This window comes from Salvelinus alpinus, chromosome 27 (assembly GCF_045679555.1).
Source record: "Salvelinus alpinus chromosome 27, SLU_Salpinus.1, whole genome shotgun sequence".
Classification (NCBI taxonomy): Eukaryota; Metazoa; Chordata; class Actinopteri; order Salmoniformes; family Salmonidae; genus Salvelinus; species Salvelinus alpinus.
The window spans coordinates 38,077,680-38,091,647 of record NC_092112.1 but is presented as its reverse complement, the minus strand read 5'-3'; the positions used below and the strand labels follow the sequence as shown (position 1 = coordinate 38,091,647).

Sequence of the window (13,968 nt, the reverse complement as noted above, 5' to 3'; positions counted from 1 at the left end):
CTAGCTACATATTGACCTTCCATACTCTCAGGCCAGGGGCACAACAATGTATGAATTAATAGTTGGATGAGAATCGCCATTATAATCATTGGCCAGTATGGAGAATTAAGTAAAACCCCAAGTCCAAATCCCTGTCTCCATCCATGGCTAATTTAGGAAATAGACAATTTTAGCAAGCTGGCTAGGTGGCCACTGGAGGACAACAAAACAACGAGACGCAACAAGTAAATTTTTTCTGTTAATGATGTAAACTCTCAATGGGATTTGATAGGAGTGACGCCACATCCAAGCTGGCTTCCCTTGACACTTTTTTTGGTTCACCAGGACCATTCACAGTTGAGCACGCTCAGTTTAGCTCAACGCTGATAGGCTAATTTTTTATACTTTTTTGTCAAGGGAGGCCAGATGCTAGCTGACTTCCCTTGCCTTCAATGCAACAGGTGGCAACAATGTCGTACTCTTTATGACCAGACAGCATCAGATTGATGGCCTACACATAGAGAGAGGGGCGCTGTTTCACTCGCTCGGATGCTTTCTCCTGTGAGATACATTCAGCCTATTGTGAATTGAAGGGAAATTATGAAACACAGAGAGACGAAAGAGAAATTATTGTTTTTTTTATTTTAATTAATTGGTCAATTTTTGGGGGAAGCCTGGCATCCATTGGCATCCATGAATAGACAGCTCAGAGGTGAGTGCAGTGGAGGTAGGCAGAAAACAGAGAGATACAGATGTATTGCCAGTTCCTTAATATGTTGGCTCTATATGTAATAACAATGAACATATACAGACGGACAGACAGAGACAGATTGTCTGCAGAGAAGATGTAGAGACAGACTACACAACAGGGGGGCAACAGAGGCACATCTATAGCAGTGAGGTGTATCACCATGAGCTGGTTAAAAAGAGCTGATTCAAAAAGGCAAAGGACTATGTTTTTTCACCGGTCAATGGTACAGGAAAAGTTGAGTAATGCTGTACTATAAATGCCTATGTTATGTGTCAGTAGCATTACCGACTGTGTGTGTAAGTAGCTGGGGTGCGCACGGTGCGTGAAGTGATGTGGGCTGGTGTGGCTGAAATGCCAGGGCAGATTTTTTGTCCCAGTCCACCCTGGTAACAACTGTAACAACTGTCATGACTGTAAGGACAGGTACAAATCCTGTCATAGAGTCAGTCTGAACTTTTAATGAGACCACAAAAGGATTAGATTGTTTAGCCTCTTTAGGATTCAAGATCATTTGTAGCAAATATCTAATGTACATTATATGAATGCCAAGAATCCACAGTAGCCTACAGTATCTACAGTAACAGCATCCTTGGGACTTGTAGAGCGTCACTTAACATTCTGTCTAAGTAGGACAGGGGTAGGCCTATAAGAGAGTATCCTAACAACCACATGAGGCTGAAACAAACAGAGACATCCAGTGTTGGGAGCGTAGAGGAACTGTCCCTGTTACGTTCCAATGTGATTAATCGAGTTCACATACAGGGACACCTGATATAGAAGTGATGACATCCACTCTCATGGAAATGATTCACAGTAGCCTGCTGTGATGCCACATTTAAAATTGGCTCCCAAATAAGAAACAACCACAGATATACTGCTGCTACTGGGTATATTTTGGTTTAAATATGTATAACGTTTATGTTAAATCTCTGTCCTCGTGGATTAGGTTCTAGTCTGCTGTGCAGTAGCCAAAGGAGCCATTTACAGTATTGGGACGAGGCCAGAATCAGCAGCTCTTACGTCATCATAGAGGAGGGGCTATGTAAATTTAGCAGAATAATGTATGGGGATGCAGCCTGCTATTTCCACTTGCCCATCAATAAAATCTAAGGGGGAAATCGTCGATTCAAATTGCTCAATTAAAAAGAAAAAGGATATCATATTCTCTCGTCTCCAGGCATTAGTCCAGAATATATGGAACATGGCATCGAAATGTCCTAAATGCGACAAGACTGTTTATTTTGGTAAGTGCATTTTTCATATGATCATATAGCCTATCATCCCATGTCTGTATTGTGTGGAAACCCCCCCGAGTGTGCTATGTAGGCCTAATTACTTAGGCTATTGTAGACACCCGTTACAGCTATTGTTTAAAAAAATATAAACCCACTGTCACATTATAATTATACAGTAAGCCTAGACAATATTACCCTACAGATTGGGGAAGACCTAATTGGAAATTGTACTGCCTTTGATCTATTGTATTAGAATGAACCAGTAGGCTATTTACTTTAGGTATGGCGGCGTCAGCCTAGCGTGCCTATATAGGCTAAACCAATTAGGCCCGGGTCTCTGACTGTACATGACTTCGGAAGTGATGTGTGGTATAGCCTACATCTGCTTAAGCCATGCAAGGAGGTGGGATCATTTCTTCCTTCATCAGGACATATAAGAAACCTACGTCCCACGAGTATTGGCTAGCCTATACATCGATCAGAACAGTGAGAATATTCGTAATATCAGTCCAATACAACGCCATGCAGACGGGTGAGGGCCAAGTCTACTTTCAGCGCACACCGCTAACCTGCAACTGACCAGTTGGGTTTTGGAGGGATATAGCCTAAAGTGAAAACATCTGTCCCCAGATTAATGACATAAGCAGCCTTTTCCATTGATGGCTATTAGATGGATTTAAAAGTAATACATTTCTCCTTGACTGATAGCCTATTTACAGTAGGCCTATTCAGGGAATGTGTTCATGGTTTTAAAATAATTGAGATAGCCAGCCTAGCTGCTTGGCACAATAATCAGATTGAGCTAAACCAATTAATTAGGCATGCTGCTGCGCTGATAGATAGGCCCTACCTTCCATATAAATAATGAATTTGTTGCATTGACTTTGCCCTGGCCTACATGATCAAAAGTATGTGGATGCCTGCTTGTCGAAAATCTCATTCAAAAGTCATGGGCATTAATATGGAGTTGGTTCCCCTTTGCTGCTATAACAGCCTTCATTCTGGGAAGGCTTTCCGCTAGATGTTGGAACATTGATGCGGGGACTTGCTTCAATTCAGCCACAAGAGCATTTGTGAGGTTGGGCACTGATGTTGGACGATTAGGCCTGGCTCGCCATCGGTGTTCCAATTCATCCCAAAGGTGATCGATGGGGTTGAGGTCAGGGCTTTGTGCAGGCCAGTCAAGTTCTTCCACACTGATCTCGAAAAAAACATTTCTGTATGCATCTCGCTTTGTGCACGGGGGCATTGTCATGCTGAAACAGGAAAGGGCATTCCCCAGACTGTTGCCACAAAGTTGGAAGCACATAATTGTTTAGAATATCATTGTATGCTGTAGGGTTAAGATTTCCGTTCACTGGAACTAAGGGGCCTAGCCCGAACCATGAAAAACAGCCCCAGACCATTATTCCTCCTCCACCAAACTTTACAGTTGACACTACGCATTGGGGCAGGTAGTGTTCTCCTGGCATCCGCCAAACCCAGATTCATCCTTCAGACTGCCAGATGGTGAAGCGTGATTCATCACTCCAGAGAACGCGTTTCCACTGCTCCAGAGTCCAATGGCGGCAAGCTTTACACCACTCCAGCCAACGCTTGGCATTGCGCATGGTAATCTCAGGCTTGTGTGCAGCTGCTCGGCCATGGAAACCCATTTCATGAAGCTCCCGATAAACAGTTCTTATGCTGACGTGGCTTCCAGAGGCAGTTTGGAACTCGGCAGTGAGTGTTGCCACCGAGGACAGATTATTTTTGCACGCTTCGCGCTTCAGCACTCGGCGGTCCCGTTCTGTGAGCTTGTGTGACCTACCACTTTGTGGCTGAGCCGTTGTTGCTCCTAGACATTCCTCTTCACAATAACAGCACTTACAGCACTTACACTTACATCCTATGACGGTGCCACGTTGCAAGTCTGAGCTCTTCGATAAGGCCATTCTACTGCCAATGTCTGTCAATGGAGATTGATGGCTGTGTGCTCAATTTTATTCACGTCAGCAACAGTTGTGGCTGAAATAGCCGAATCCACTAATATGAAGGGGTGTCCACATACTTTTGTATATATAGTGTATCTCTGGAGAACAATAAGAATCTGATTTCAGCACTAACTGGCATGGACAGCTCCCAAAGAAGGAAATGGAGTGGAGCCTCGCGCCAGCCGACCAACCAAACCAATGGCAGAGTGTGCATGTGAGTCCGAGACACTATAAAACGACAAGCCGATTCAACATGTTCTCTCATATGGCCTACCAGACCTGGCTGTAGGCCTACTGTATGTTGAAACATACATGATTCAATCTAGTCTCTGTTATTTATTTCCCACTCCCCTGTAAAAAGTAGGACCCTATACACAGTAGTAAAAAAAAAAAAACGATCAAAGAAAGAGATTGTTTTGATAGTTCTTCTTAGACTATATTACACTATTTTTCATGAGTTAAAACAGTAAGTGTAGATCTATGATAGTCATCGGCAGTGCATCAGAATAAAACCTCTGGAAACCTCGTCGCAACACTTTTCCTTCATCTTGAAGCATCTGTTTCTTCTTACCTAATTAGCCCAGAATGGGCAATGTCTTGGGCTTTCTATCTGGTAATAAATGAATGAATGAATACCGGATAAAACTTGAAATCTGCTTACTGTCTATTATCTTAATACTTTCCCTTATGGAATGTCCCTCTGATCCGTGCTTGTGTTGCGTGTCACCAATAAAGAGGGCAATGCCACTCTCTTTGTGTTTATTCGCATATTCACACGCTGCCCCCTGAGGCTCCTCATTTCTAAAGTCCGTGTCTGCTTTGATGCTATCATTGAGTGCTGCTAAATCTGCAGTGTTTACTTCTCTACTCCCACTCTCATTATGAAATACTGCATATTCTCTCTAAGTCCTTTTGCCTCAGGAGTTTAGATGATGTTTGATGTACGTTGCGTAACTCCTAGTCTTTGATTCGGCCCCCACAAGATCTCCTCTCTCATTTCAACACTCTAATCTGGGCCATTGCATAATCGTCATCAGCCATATCTCTGAAACTGTACTGACTTCATGTGTCATTTAGTTGCTGTTCCTGTCCATGAAAGCTGATAATAATCCTCCATCCTCCCTGACTGTCAGAGTCATAGCCTGTGCCCCCAATGGTACCCTGTTGCCTATGTGGTGCACTAAATAGGGAAAACACTCTTTGGAAAAAAAGGTGCTATCTAGAACCTAAAAGGGTTATTCAATCAAATGTATTTATAAAGCCCCTTTTACATCAGCAGATGTCACAAAGTGCTATACAGAAACCCAGCCTAAAACCCCAAACAGCAAGCAATGCAGATGTAGGAGCACAGTGGCTGGAAAAAACTCGAAAGGCAGGAACCTAGGAAGAAACCTAGAGAGAAACCAGGTTCTGAGGGGTGGTCAGTCCTCTTCTGGATGTGCGCCGGGTGGAGATTATAACAGTACAGTGGCAAGAAAAAGTATGTGAACCCTTTAGAATTACCTGGATTTCTGCATAAATTGGTCATCAAATTTGATCTGATCTTCATCTCAGTCACAACAATAGACAAACATAGTGTGCTTAAACTAATAACACACAAATTATTGTATTTTTCCTGTCTTTATTGAATACATCATTTAAACATTCACAGTGTAGGTTGGGAAAAGTATGTGAACACCTAGGCTAATAACTTCTCCAAAAGCTAATTGGAGTGAGGAGTCAGCTAACCTGGAGTCCAATCAATGAGACGAGATTGGAGACGTTGGTTAGAGCTGTCTTGCGCTATGAAAAACACTCACAAAAATTTCTTAAGAAGAATCCTAGAGAGTCAGCTAAAGACTTACAGAAATCTCTGGAACATGCTGACATCTCTGTTGACGAGTCTACGATATGCAAAACACTAAACAGAATGGTGTTCATAGGAGGACACCACGGAAGAAGCCACTGCTGTCCAAAAAAAACATTGCTGCACGTCTGAAGTTTGCAAAAGTGCAGCTGGATGCTCCGGCAAAATATTCTGTGGACAGATGAAACTACAGTTGAGTTGTTTGGAAGGAACACACACCACTGTGTGTGGAGAAAAAAAGGCACAGCACACCAACATCAAAACTCCATCCCAACTGTAAAGCATGGTGGAGGGAGAATGCCTCAGGACCCGGACAGCCCGCTATCGTTGACGGAAAAATGAATTCTCAAGACATTCTGCAGGAGAATGCTAGGCCATGTGTATTATTCGGCTGTCCCCATAGAATAACACTTTGGAGAACCCTTTTTAGTTCCAGGTAGAACCCTTTTGGGTTTCAGGTAGAACCCTTTTCACAGAGTTTTTTGCGGAACCCAGAAGGGCTCTACCTGGAACCGAAAAGGGTTCTACCTGGAACCAAAAAGGGTTCTCCTATGGGGACATCCAAGGAACCCTTTTGTGTAGGATGCCATTCGGGATCCTGCCATAGAGTCCTGCTCCCACACTGCCACTGGATGGATTTCATCAACAGATACAGGATGAGACATAGTCACATATTGTACCAGAGGGGAAACAAAATACCCTTAATCAACCTTAATTATTTAGACTGAACAACCCCCACAGCCTTCCCTCTTTCTTTCTCACTTTCTCACTCTGTCTTTATCTCTTTCTCATTTACTCTCTCTGTCTTAGTGTGTGTGTGTGTGTGTGTGTGTGTGTGTGTGTGTGTGTGTGTGTGTGTGTGTGTGTGTGTGTGTGTGTGTGTGTGTGTGTGTGTGTGTGTGTGTGTGTGTGTGTGTGTGTGTGTGTGTGTGTGTGTGTGTGTGTGTGTGTGTGTGTGTGTGTGTGTGTGTGTGTGTGTTTGTGTGCATGCTTGTATGCCATCTATGCAGCTGGGAAATGTAGAGAGGGAGAACAAGAGAGAGCGAGACCGACACAGAGAGCGAGAGAGAGGGAGAGAACACTCTGCAGGGACAGACTCTCATGACTCTCAAAGCAAAGTGGCTATTGTCTGTCTGCCGAGGTGACTATGTGGTCACTGCCTCCCACTTAACTCTATCTTGCATTAGTGACAGGTCGCCAGTCTAAAAAGCATGGGATATCTGGGTGTGCCAGAGGCATGTGGCCTGCCTCGGTATTCTGGGCTATATCTAACAGAGGTTAGAGATAAAAGCCTCATTGAGTAGCTTGTTCTATGTCTTCTCTCTCTCTCCTTGCAATCCCACAGCAGCCAGGGAAAGACATTAGACATTGGACAGGAAGCATTTTCAGCATATTGTCTCTTCTTTTACTGTAGTCTAATTTGCAGGCAGATTGTGACTGTGCATGCGTGCCAATGTGTGCGTGTGGGCGTGTGTGTGTCTGACAGAATGATGGCCAGGCGGAACGGACAGAAGTGGGGCAGAGGCTTTGGGATTTGAGATATGAAACAGGCTTTTGAATTACAATGGTGACTCATGCTATGGGTAAGTCTGGCACAGCGGGGGGCCAGACACCAAAAGATACACTGACCAGAAAAGACTGGAGGCACAATGGAGACGTGGAGAAAACGGTGGAATCAATATAACATGATCATCAACATGAAAGAGAATCTACTCCTCTGTACAACAGAGATAACCAGACTTCCGTTCAGAAGGCAATGGACAGGGTGGGGTTTAGGTTGATGATGAAATGAATGACTAACACAATCCAACCGCCAGAGAAATGTTCTTCCCTACTGAACTAGCTCACTCTGTAGCATTTCATACTCAATTGACATCTACATGTGTAAATGCAACCACAACATGTCCTTTTCCTCTACAGTAATGTAACCCCCCCCCCCCCCCCCCCTCTCTGTCTCTCCTCCCCCCAGCGGAGAAGGTGACATCCCTGGGGAAAGACTGGCACAAGTTCTGTCTGAAATGTGAGCGCTGCAACAAGACCCTGAACCCAGGGGGCCATGCTGAAGTAAGAGGAGTCGGTAGCTTACCCCACACAGAGACAGTCAGTGGACAACCACAGGGGGCTTTGTGTACAATAGAGAGGAGTAACTGTGCAGACATTTTTGGCTCTGTTACCATAGATCTCTGGGAGGGTTAGAGAGGGTTAGGGCCTCATGGGGAGAGTATCAGCATTCTGACATAGCCTATTCATCAATATGGGAACTGTACAGTACTGTACAGGAGGCTAGGCCAGTTACGAACAGATAGGATTGGTTTCTATTGAGGTTCATACAGGCTACTAAAGGATGTGGTTTTACGTGTAGTGTACAGTGCAATCTGAAATCCATTGGGTTCCTCTCTTATTTGTGGAATGTTTGTTTAAAAGATCCAAAGATCCCTCCAAAGCTACATCAGCCATTTTAAACTCAAGTCAGTCATGCAGCCCTCAATACTGGAATGGACATCAATATGTTATAGGGCTATTTTTGACTTGAGTTGTGTTTGTTCCCAGATACTTTTGCTCATTGTCTTTCCTTCTGTTCACAGCATGATGGAACACCTTACTGCCACAAGCCATGCTATGCTGCCCTCTTTGGACCAAAAGGTGAAATACATCAACTTTATAGTCAGCCATTATTTTGTTTTGTGCTTATGTGCTAATAAAGTGTTTAATTACAGTGAGCCCTTAAGATAGGCCTAATTTATACTTCTCCAGAGTCTCATAAAAGGAAACCGCTTTGGTTAATGTGCTCGCACAGTATGTAATAAAGCCTCTCTCTCTGTAGGTGTGAACATAGGAGGTGCTGGCTCTTACGTCTATGAGGCTCCCGTTAACGATACCCCTGCCAGCGTTTCCACGGAAACAGGGGCCAAATTCGAGGAGAAGAAAGCTCACGCCAGAGGCCCAGTGAAGGGTAAGGAACATGACAGAAAAATAAAACGAAAAAAAGAGGACAAACTCAAAAAAGAAGGATAGAGCTACTGTCATGTGTTATGCCATATGGAGAGGGTATTCAGTGTGTTTTGACCACTGGTTGTGTAACAGTCCTGTTCTCCTCCATCTCTTTCTGACACAGCTGCAAGCTTCTCCACTTTTTCTGGAGAGCCCAGTAAATGTCCAAGATGCAGCAAGACAGTGTATTTCGGTAAGCCTGTTATGTTATTGTCCACGTCATTTTATATGTGCCTATGTGTATGTATCTGTGTATGTATCTGTGTAGGTACAGTACGAGTCAAAAGTTTGGACACACCTACTTGCCCATCAAAATGTGAAAACACTGGAGAGACCAAAGCAATAGGGCTGATGCCTACGAGCCAGGCGGCTAGGTCTCTCGCATGAGGACAGATGACGGAAATGAAACAGTAATCCTTCTCACCCCCCCCCCCCCCCCCCCCCTTAAAAGATTTAGATGCACTATTGTAAAGTGGCTGTTCCACTGGATGTCATAAGGTGAATGCACCAATTTGTAAGTCGCTCTGGATAAGAGCGTCTGCTAAATGACTTAAATGTAAATGTAATGTAAATGTAACGTTTACGCTGGGAGGCTGGAAGCAAGTACAGGGAGTGCAAATTCAATAATAAATAGAACATAGTACAAAACAAGAAATACTAAAAGCATACAGACATGAAACAGAAACTGAGTCATAACGCCTCAGGAAAGAACCAAGGGGAGTGACAGATATAGGGGAGATAATCAGGAAGGTGATGGAGTCCAGGTGAGTGTCATGAGGTGGCAGGTGTGCGTAATGATGGCGGCAGGTGTGCATAATGATGAGACAACTGGCGATTCCGATGCGCCGGAGAGGGGGAGCGGGAGTAAACGTGCCACTCATTCAAGGGTTTTTCTTAATTTTTACTATTTTCTACATTGTTGAATAATAGTGAAGACATCAAAACTATGAAATAACACATATGGAATTATGTAGTAACAAAAAAGTGTGAAACAAATAAAAATATATGTTATATTTGAGATTCTTCAAAGTAGCCACCTTTTGCCTTGATGACAGCTTTGCACAGTCTTGGCATTCTTTCAACCAGCTTCATGAGGTAGTCACCTGGAATGCATTTCAATTAACAGGTGTGCCTTGTCAAAGTAAATTTGTGGAATTTCTTTCCTTCTTAATGCGTTTGAGCCAATCAGTTGTGCTGTGACAAGGTAGGGGTGGTATATATATATATATATATATATATTTAAACTTGATTTAACTAGGCAAGTCAGTTAAGAACAAATTCTTATTTATAATGATGGCCTACCACGGCCAAACCCGGATGATGCTGGGCCAGTTGTGCGGGTCTCCCAATCACGGCCGGATGTGATACAGCCTGGAAGATAGCCCTATTTGGTAAAAGACCGTCCATATTATGGCAAGAACAGCTCAAATAAGAAAGAGAAATGACAGTACATCATTACTTTAAGACATGAAGGTAAGTCAATACGGAATATTTCAAGAACTTTTAAAGTTTCTTCAAGTGCAGTCTCAAAAACCATCAAGTGCTATGATGAAACTGGCTCTCATGTGGACCGCCACAGGAAAGGAAGATCCAGTGTTACCTCTGCTGCAGAGGATAGGTTAATTAGAGTTACCAGCCTCAGATTGCAGCCCAAATATATGCTTCACAGAGTTCAGGTAACAGACACATCTCAACATCAACTGTTCAGAGGAGACTGCGTGAATCAAGCCTTCATGATCGGATTGCTGCAAATAAACCACTACTAAAGGACACCAATAAGAAGATGAGACTTGCTTGGGACAAGAAACACGAGCAATGGTCATTAGACCGGTGGAAATCTGTCATTTGGTCTGATGAGTCCAAATTTGAGATTTTTGGTTACAACCACCGTGTATTTGTGAATAGGTGAACGGAGAATAGGTGAACGGATGATGTGTGGTTCCCACCGTGAAGCATGGAAGAGGAGGTGTGGTGGTGTGGGGGTGCTTTGCTGATTACACTGTCAGTGATTTATTTAGATTTCAAGGCACACTTAACCAGCATGGCTACCACAGCATTCTGCAGCGATACGCCATCCCATCTGGTTTGCGCTTAGTGGGACTATCATTTGTTTTTCAACAGGACAATGACCCAAAACACACCTCCAGGCTGTGTAAGGGCTATTTGACCAAGAAAAAGAGTGATGGAGTGCTGCATCAGATGACCTGGCCTCCACAATCACCCGATCTCAACCAAATTTAGATGGTTTGGAATGAGTTGGACCGCAGAGTGAAGGAAAAGCAGCCAACAAGTGATCAGCATATGTGGGAAATCCTTCAAGACTGTTGGAAAAGCATTCCTCATGAAGCTGGTTGAGAGAAGGCCAAGAGTGAGCAAAGCTGTCATCAAGGCAAAGGGTGGCTACTTTGAAGAATTTGTGTATCTGTATGTATCATGTGTCTGTGTATCTATCTGTGTATCATGTATCTGTATCTGTGTATCATATATCTGTGTATGTGAGTGTGAGTGTGTGTCTACAATGCACATGGTGGCTGGCAACTGTAAGTACTAGAGGAATGTTGTTTCCATGGTGATATGCCTGAAATTGTGTGTGCGTGCGCCTGCTTGTGTGTGCAGCTGAGAAGGTAACGTCCCTGGGGAAGGACTGGCATCGACCCTGTCTGCGCTGTGAGAGATGCTGCAAGACCCTGGCCCCAGGAAGCCACGCAGAGGTGAGAGACAGAAAACAGGAAGAAGGGGTAGGGAAGAGGGAGATGTGGGGAGTGGAGAAAGGAGAGAAAATAGAAAGATTTAAGGAGATGCCCTGTCTGTGCTCTCTGAATCTGAATGACATTTTCCACGTACTCGGAATTTGACTTCGTGGGAAGGTGCTGCTAGTGATAGACAGACAACACATAATCTACATACAGTACATACAAAATAAATACAATAAACAAAGAACAATTACACATGATAGGAGAGTATGTACAGAGAATATACTTATAAAATGTACAATTTACAGTGGGAGTGCAACGTAGTGCAGTTCTAGTAATTATATTGCATGTGGCAGGAACTGTCTGGGTACAGTAAATTCTATTAATTCCATTCTGTTTCAGCATGATGGGCAGCCCTACTGCCACAAACCGTGTTATGCCACCCTGTTTGGGCCCAAAGGTATGCTATACTGACTCAAGATTTTCTTCTCTTAACCATATGAAAGACCAACCACCCTATTGCTATGCTTTTACATGTATTATGATATTTCATAGATATCACCATAGTCAGATGTCCATTGTTCCATTCCAGGGGTGAACACCGGAGGTGTTGGGAGCTACATCTACGATGAACCCAGCGCTGAGGCAGTGGCAGAGACTGAGGCCCAGCCTTGAGTTTACCCATATCCCCCACCACCTCCTCCTCCAGCCAGACCTCTTCAGCATTGGCTCTCTCACCTCATGCCTTGTTACTATCCCCAGTCTTAGAGTATATCTGTATTTCCAACCTGTCCCTACACTTTCTACTCTGCCTCTCCATTAGGTTATTCAGCATCTACAGAAACCACGTGTCAAATAGTACACATTGTAGGCTTAACTCACAAGAATGGATATTTAGAATGTTCAGTTGTATTTCTAGATTATTTATACCTCTACTTTTTGTATTGCGATGAATCTTTTTTAGCGAACATCTCCCCTGTGAAATGTACAGTAGGTTCATCGATGTCCCCTTCCTCGTTGTTCATGTCTCTCCAAGATGCCAAATCAGCAGAAGTGTGTGTAAGATGACCAGTACAATGTGTATTAAATGAAAGCCACCATATGGTTTGACTCTACACAGTACAGCACAGACCTAGTGAGGGAAAGATGAGGTGGGGGTCGGCCTTCTGTTTTTCATTCCCTGAAAATAATGTCATTTACCTGTGCACCTGCAAATACATGGCATACACAACTGGCATGATGATTTCCAAGCTTTCTGCTATAGGCCTATTCAGTATGTTCTTGCCAAGTTCACCCTGCATCTAGGAGAACAGGATGATAGTGTAGAAACAGAACAGATAGAGCATCCTAGGAATGTGCATTATTGTTAGCCTATTGCTGTTGGTTGTGCATCAAAGGTGTGTGTGTTACTTAAGAACATGGGTCATCAGAGATTTTCTACAATAAAGTTGTGAGAACATGAAAGGTTGTTTTGTGTCTTATTTGGGGAAAAGTGTAAAGGGTTATTTACAGGAACCTGTTACATATTGGTAGTTATTACAGTGTAGGCTACAACTCAGACAAATATAAATTATTTAAAGATATCTGATATAAAGAATTATAGTAAAAAGCTTTGGAGCACCTTAAATGAAATTTTGGGCAAAAAGGCAAACTCGGCCCTATCATTCATTGAATCAGATGGCTCACTCATCACAAAACCCACTGATATTGCCAACTACTTTCATGTTTTTTTCATTGGCAAGGTTAGCAAACTTTGGCATGACAAGCATTTGAAATGTTGAATTCCGTAAAGTGAGTGTGGAAGAGGAAAAGCAATTATTGTTGTCTAGCAACAATGACAAGCCTCTTGGGTCTGATAACGTGGGTGGAAATTTACTGAGGATGATAGCGTACAATATTGCCTTTACTAGTTGCCATCTGTTCAATCTAAGCCTCCAGGAAAGTTTGTGCCCTCAGGTCTGGAGGGAAGCAAAAGTCATTACGCTACCGAAGAATAGCAAAGCACTCTTTACTGGCTCAAACAACCAACCAATCAGCCTTTTACCAACCCTTAGTAAACTTTGGGAAAAAATGACAACGCTATTTCACAGTAAATAAATTAACAACAGATTTTCAGTGCACTTATAGGGAAGGGCATTCAACATGTATGGCACTTACACAAATTACTGATGATTGGCTGAGAGAAATTGATAATAAAAAGATTGTGGGAGCTGTTTTGTTAGAATTCATTGCAGCTTTTGACATTATCGATCATAATCTGCTGCTGGAAAAACATATGTGTTATGGCTTTACATCCCCTGCTATACTGTGGATTGAGAGTTACCTGTCTAACAGAACACAGCCTCTACAGGAATGGTGGGTCCCCCTTGGGATGGTTGGGCTAACGTACACTACCATTCAAAAGTTTGAGGTCACATAGAAATGTCCTTGTTTTTGAAAGAAAAGCTCATTTTTGGTCCATTAAAATAACATCAAATTGATCAGAAATACAGTGTAGACA

At 43.2% G+C, this 13,968-nt stretch overlaps 1 protein-coding gene across 1 annotated transcript; it reads left to right on the top strand.

Moving 5' to 3' along the window:
* The first annotated feature begins 1,626 nt into the window (after window positions 1–1,626).
* On the top strand, window positions 1,627–12,932 carry LOC139556513 (cysteine-rich protein 2-like). The gene is made up of 8 exons (XM_071370561.1): window positions 1,627–1,974; window positions 7,754–7,848; window positions 8,370–8,427; window positions 8,609–8,737; window positions 8,900–8,968; window positions 11,392–11,486; window positions 11,871–11,928; window positions 12,061–12,932. The coding sequence occupies exons 1-8, from the start codon at window positions 1,794–1,796 to the stop codon at window positions 12,141–12,143; spliced, it is 768 nt and encodes a 255-aa protein (XP_071226662.1). The 5' UTR covers window positions 1,627–1,793; the 3' UTR covers window positions 12,144–12,932.
* Window positions 12,933–13,968: the final 1,036 nt, after the last annotated feature.

Coding starts and splice junctions, on each gene's coding strand:
- LOC139556513 (XM_071370561.1), top strand. CDS start 1,794: ATGGGGATGCAGCCTGCTATTTCCACTTGCCCATCAATAAAATCTAAG. Junction 1,975..7,753: donor CGACAAGACTGTTTATTTTG/GTAAGTGCATTT, acceptor TCCTCCCCCCAG/CGGAGAAGGTGACATCCCTG. Junction 8,428..8,608: donor TGCCCTCTTTGGACCAAAAG/GTGAAATACATC, acceptor CTCTCTCTGTAG/GTGTGAACATAGGAGGTGCT.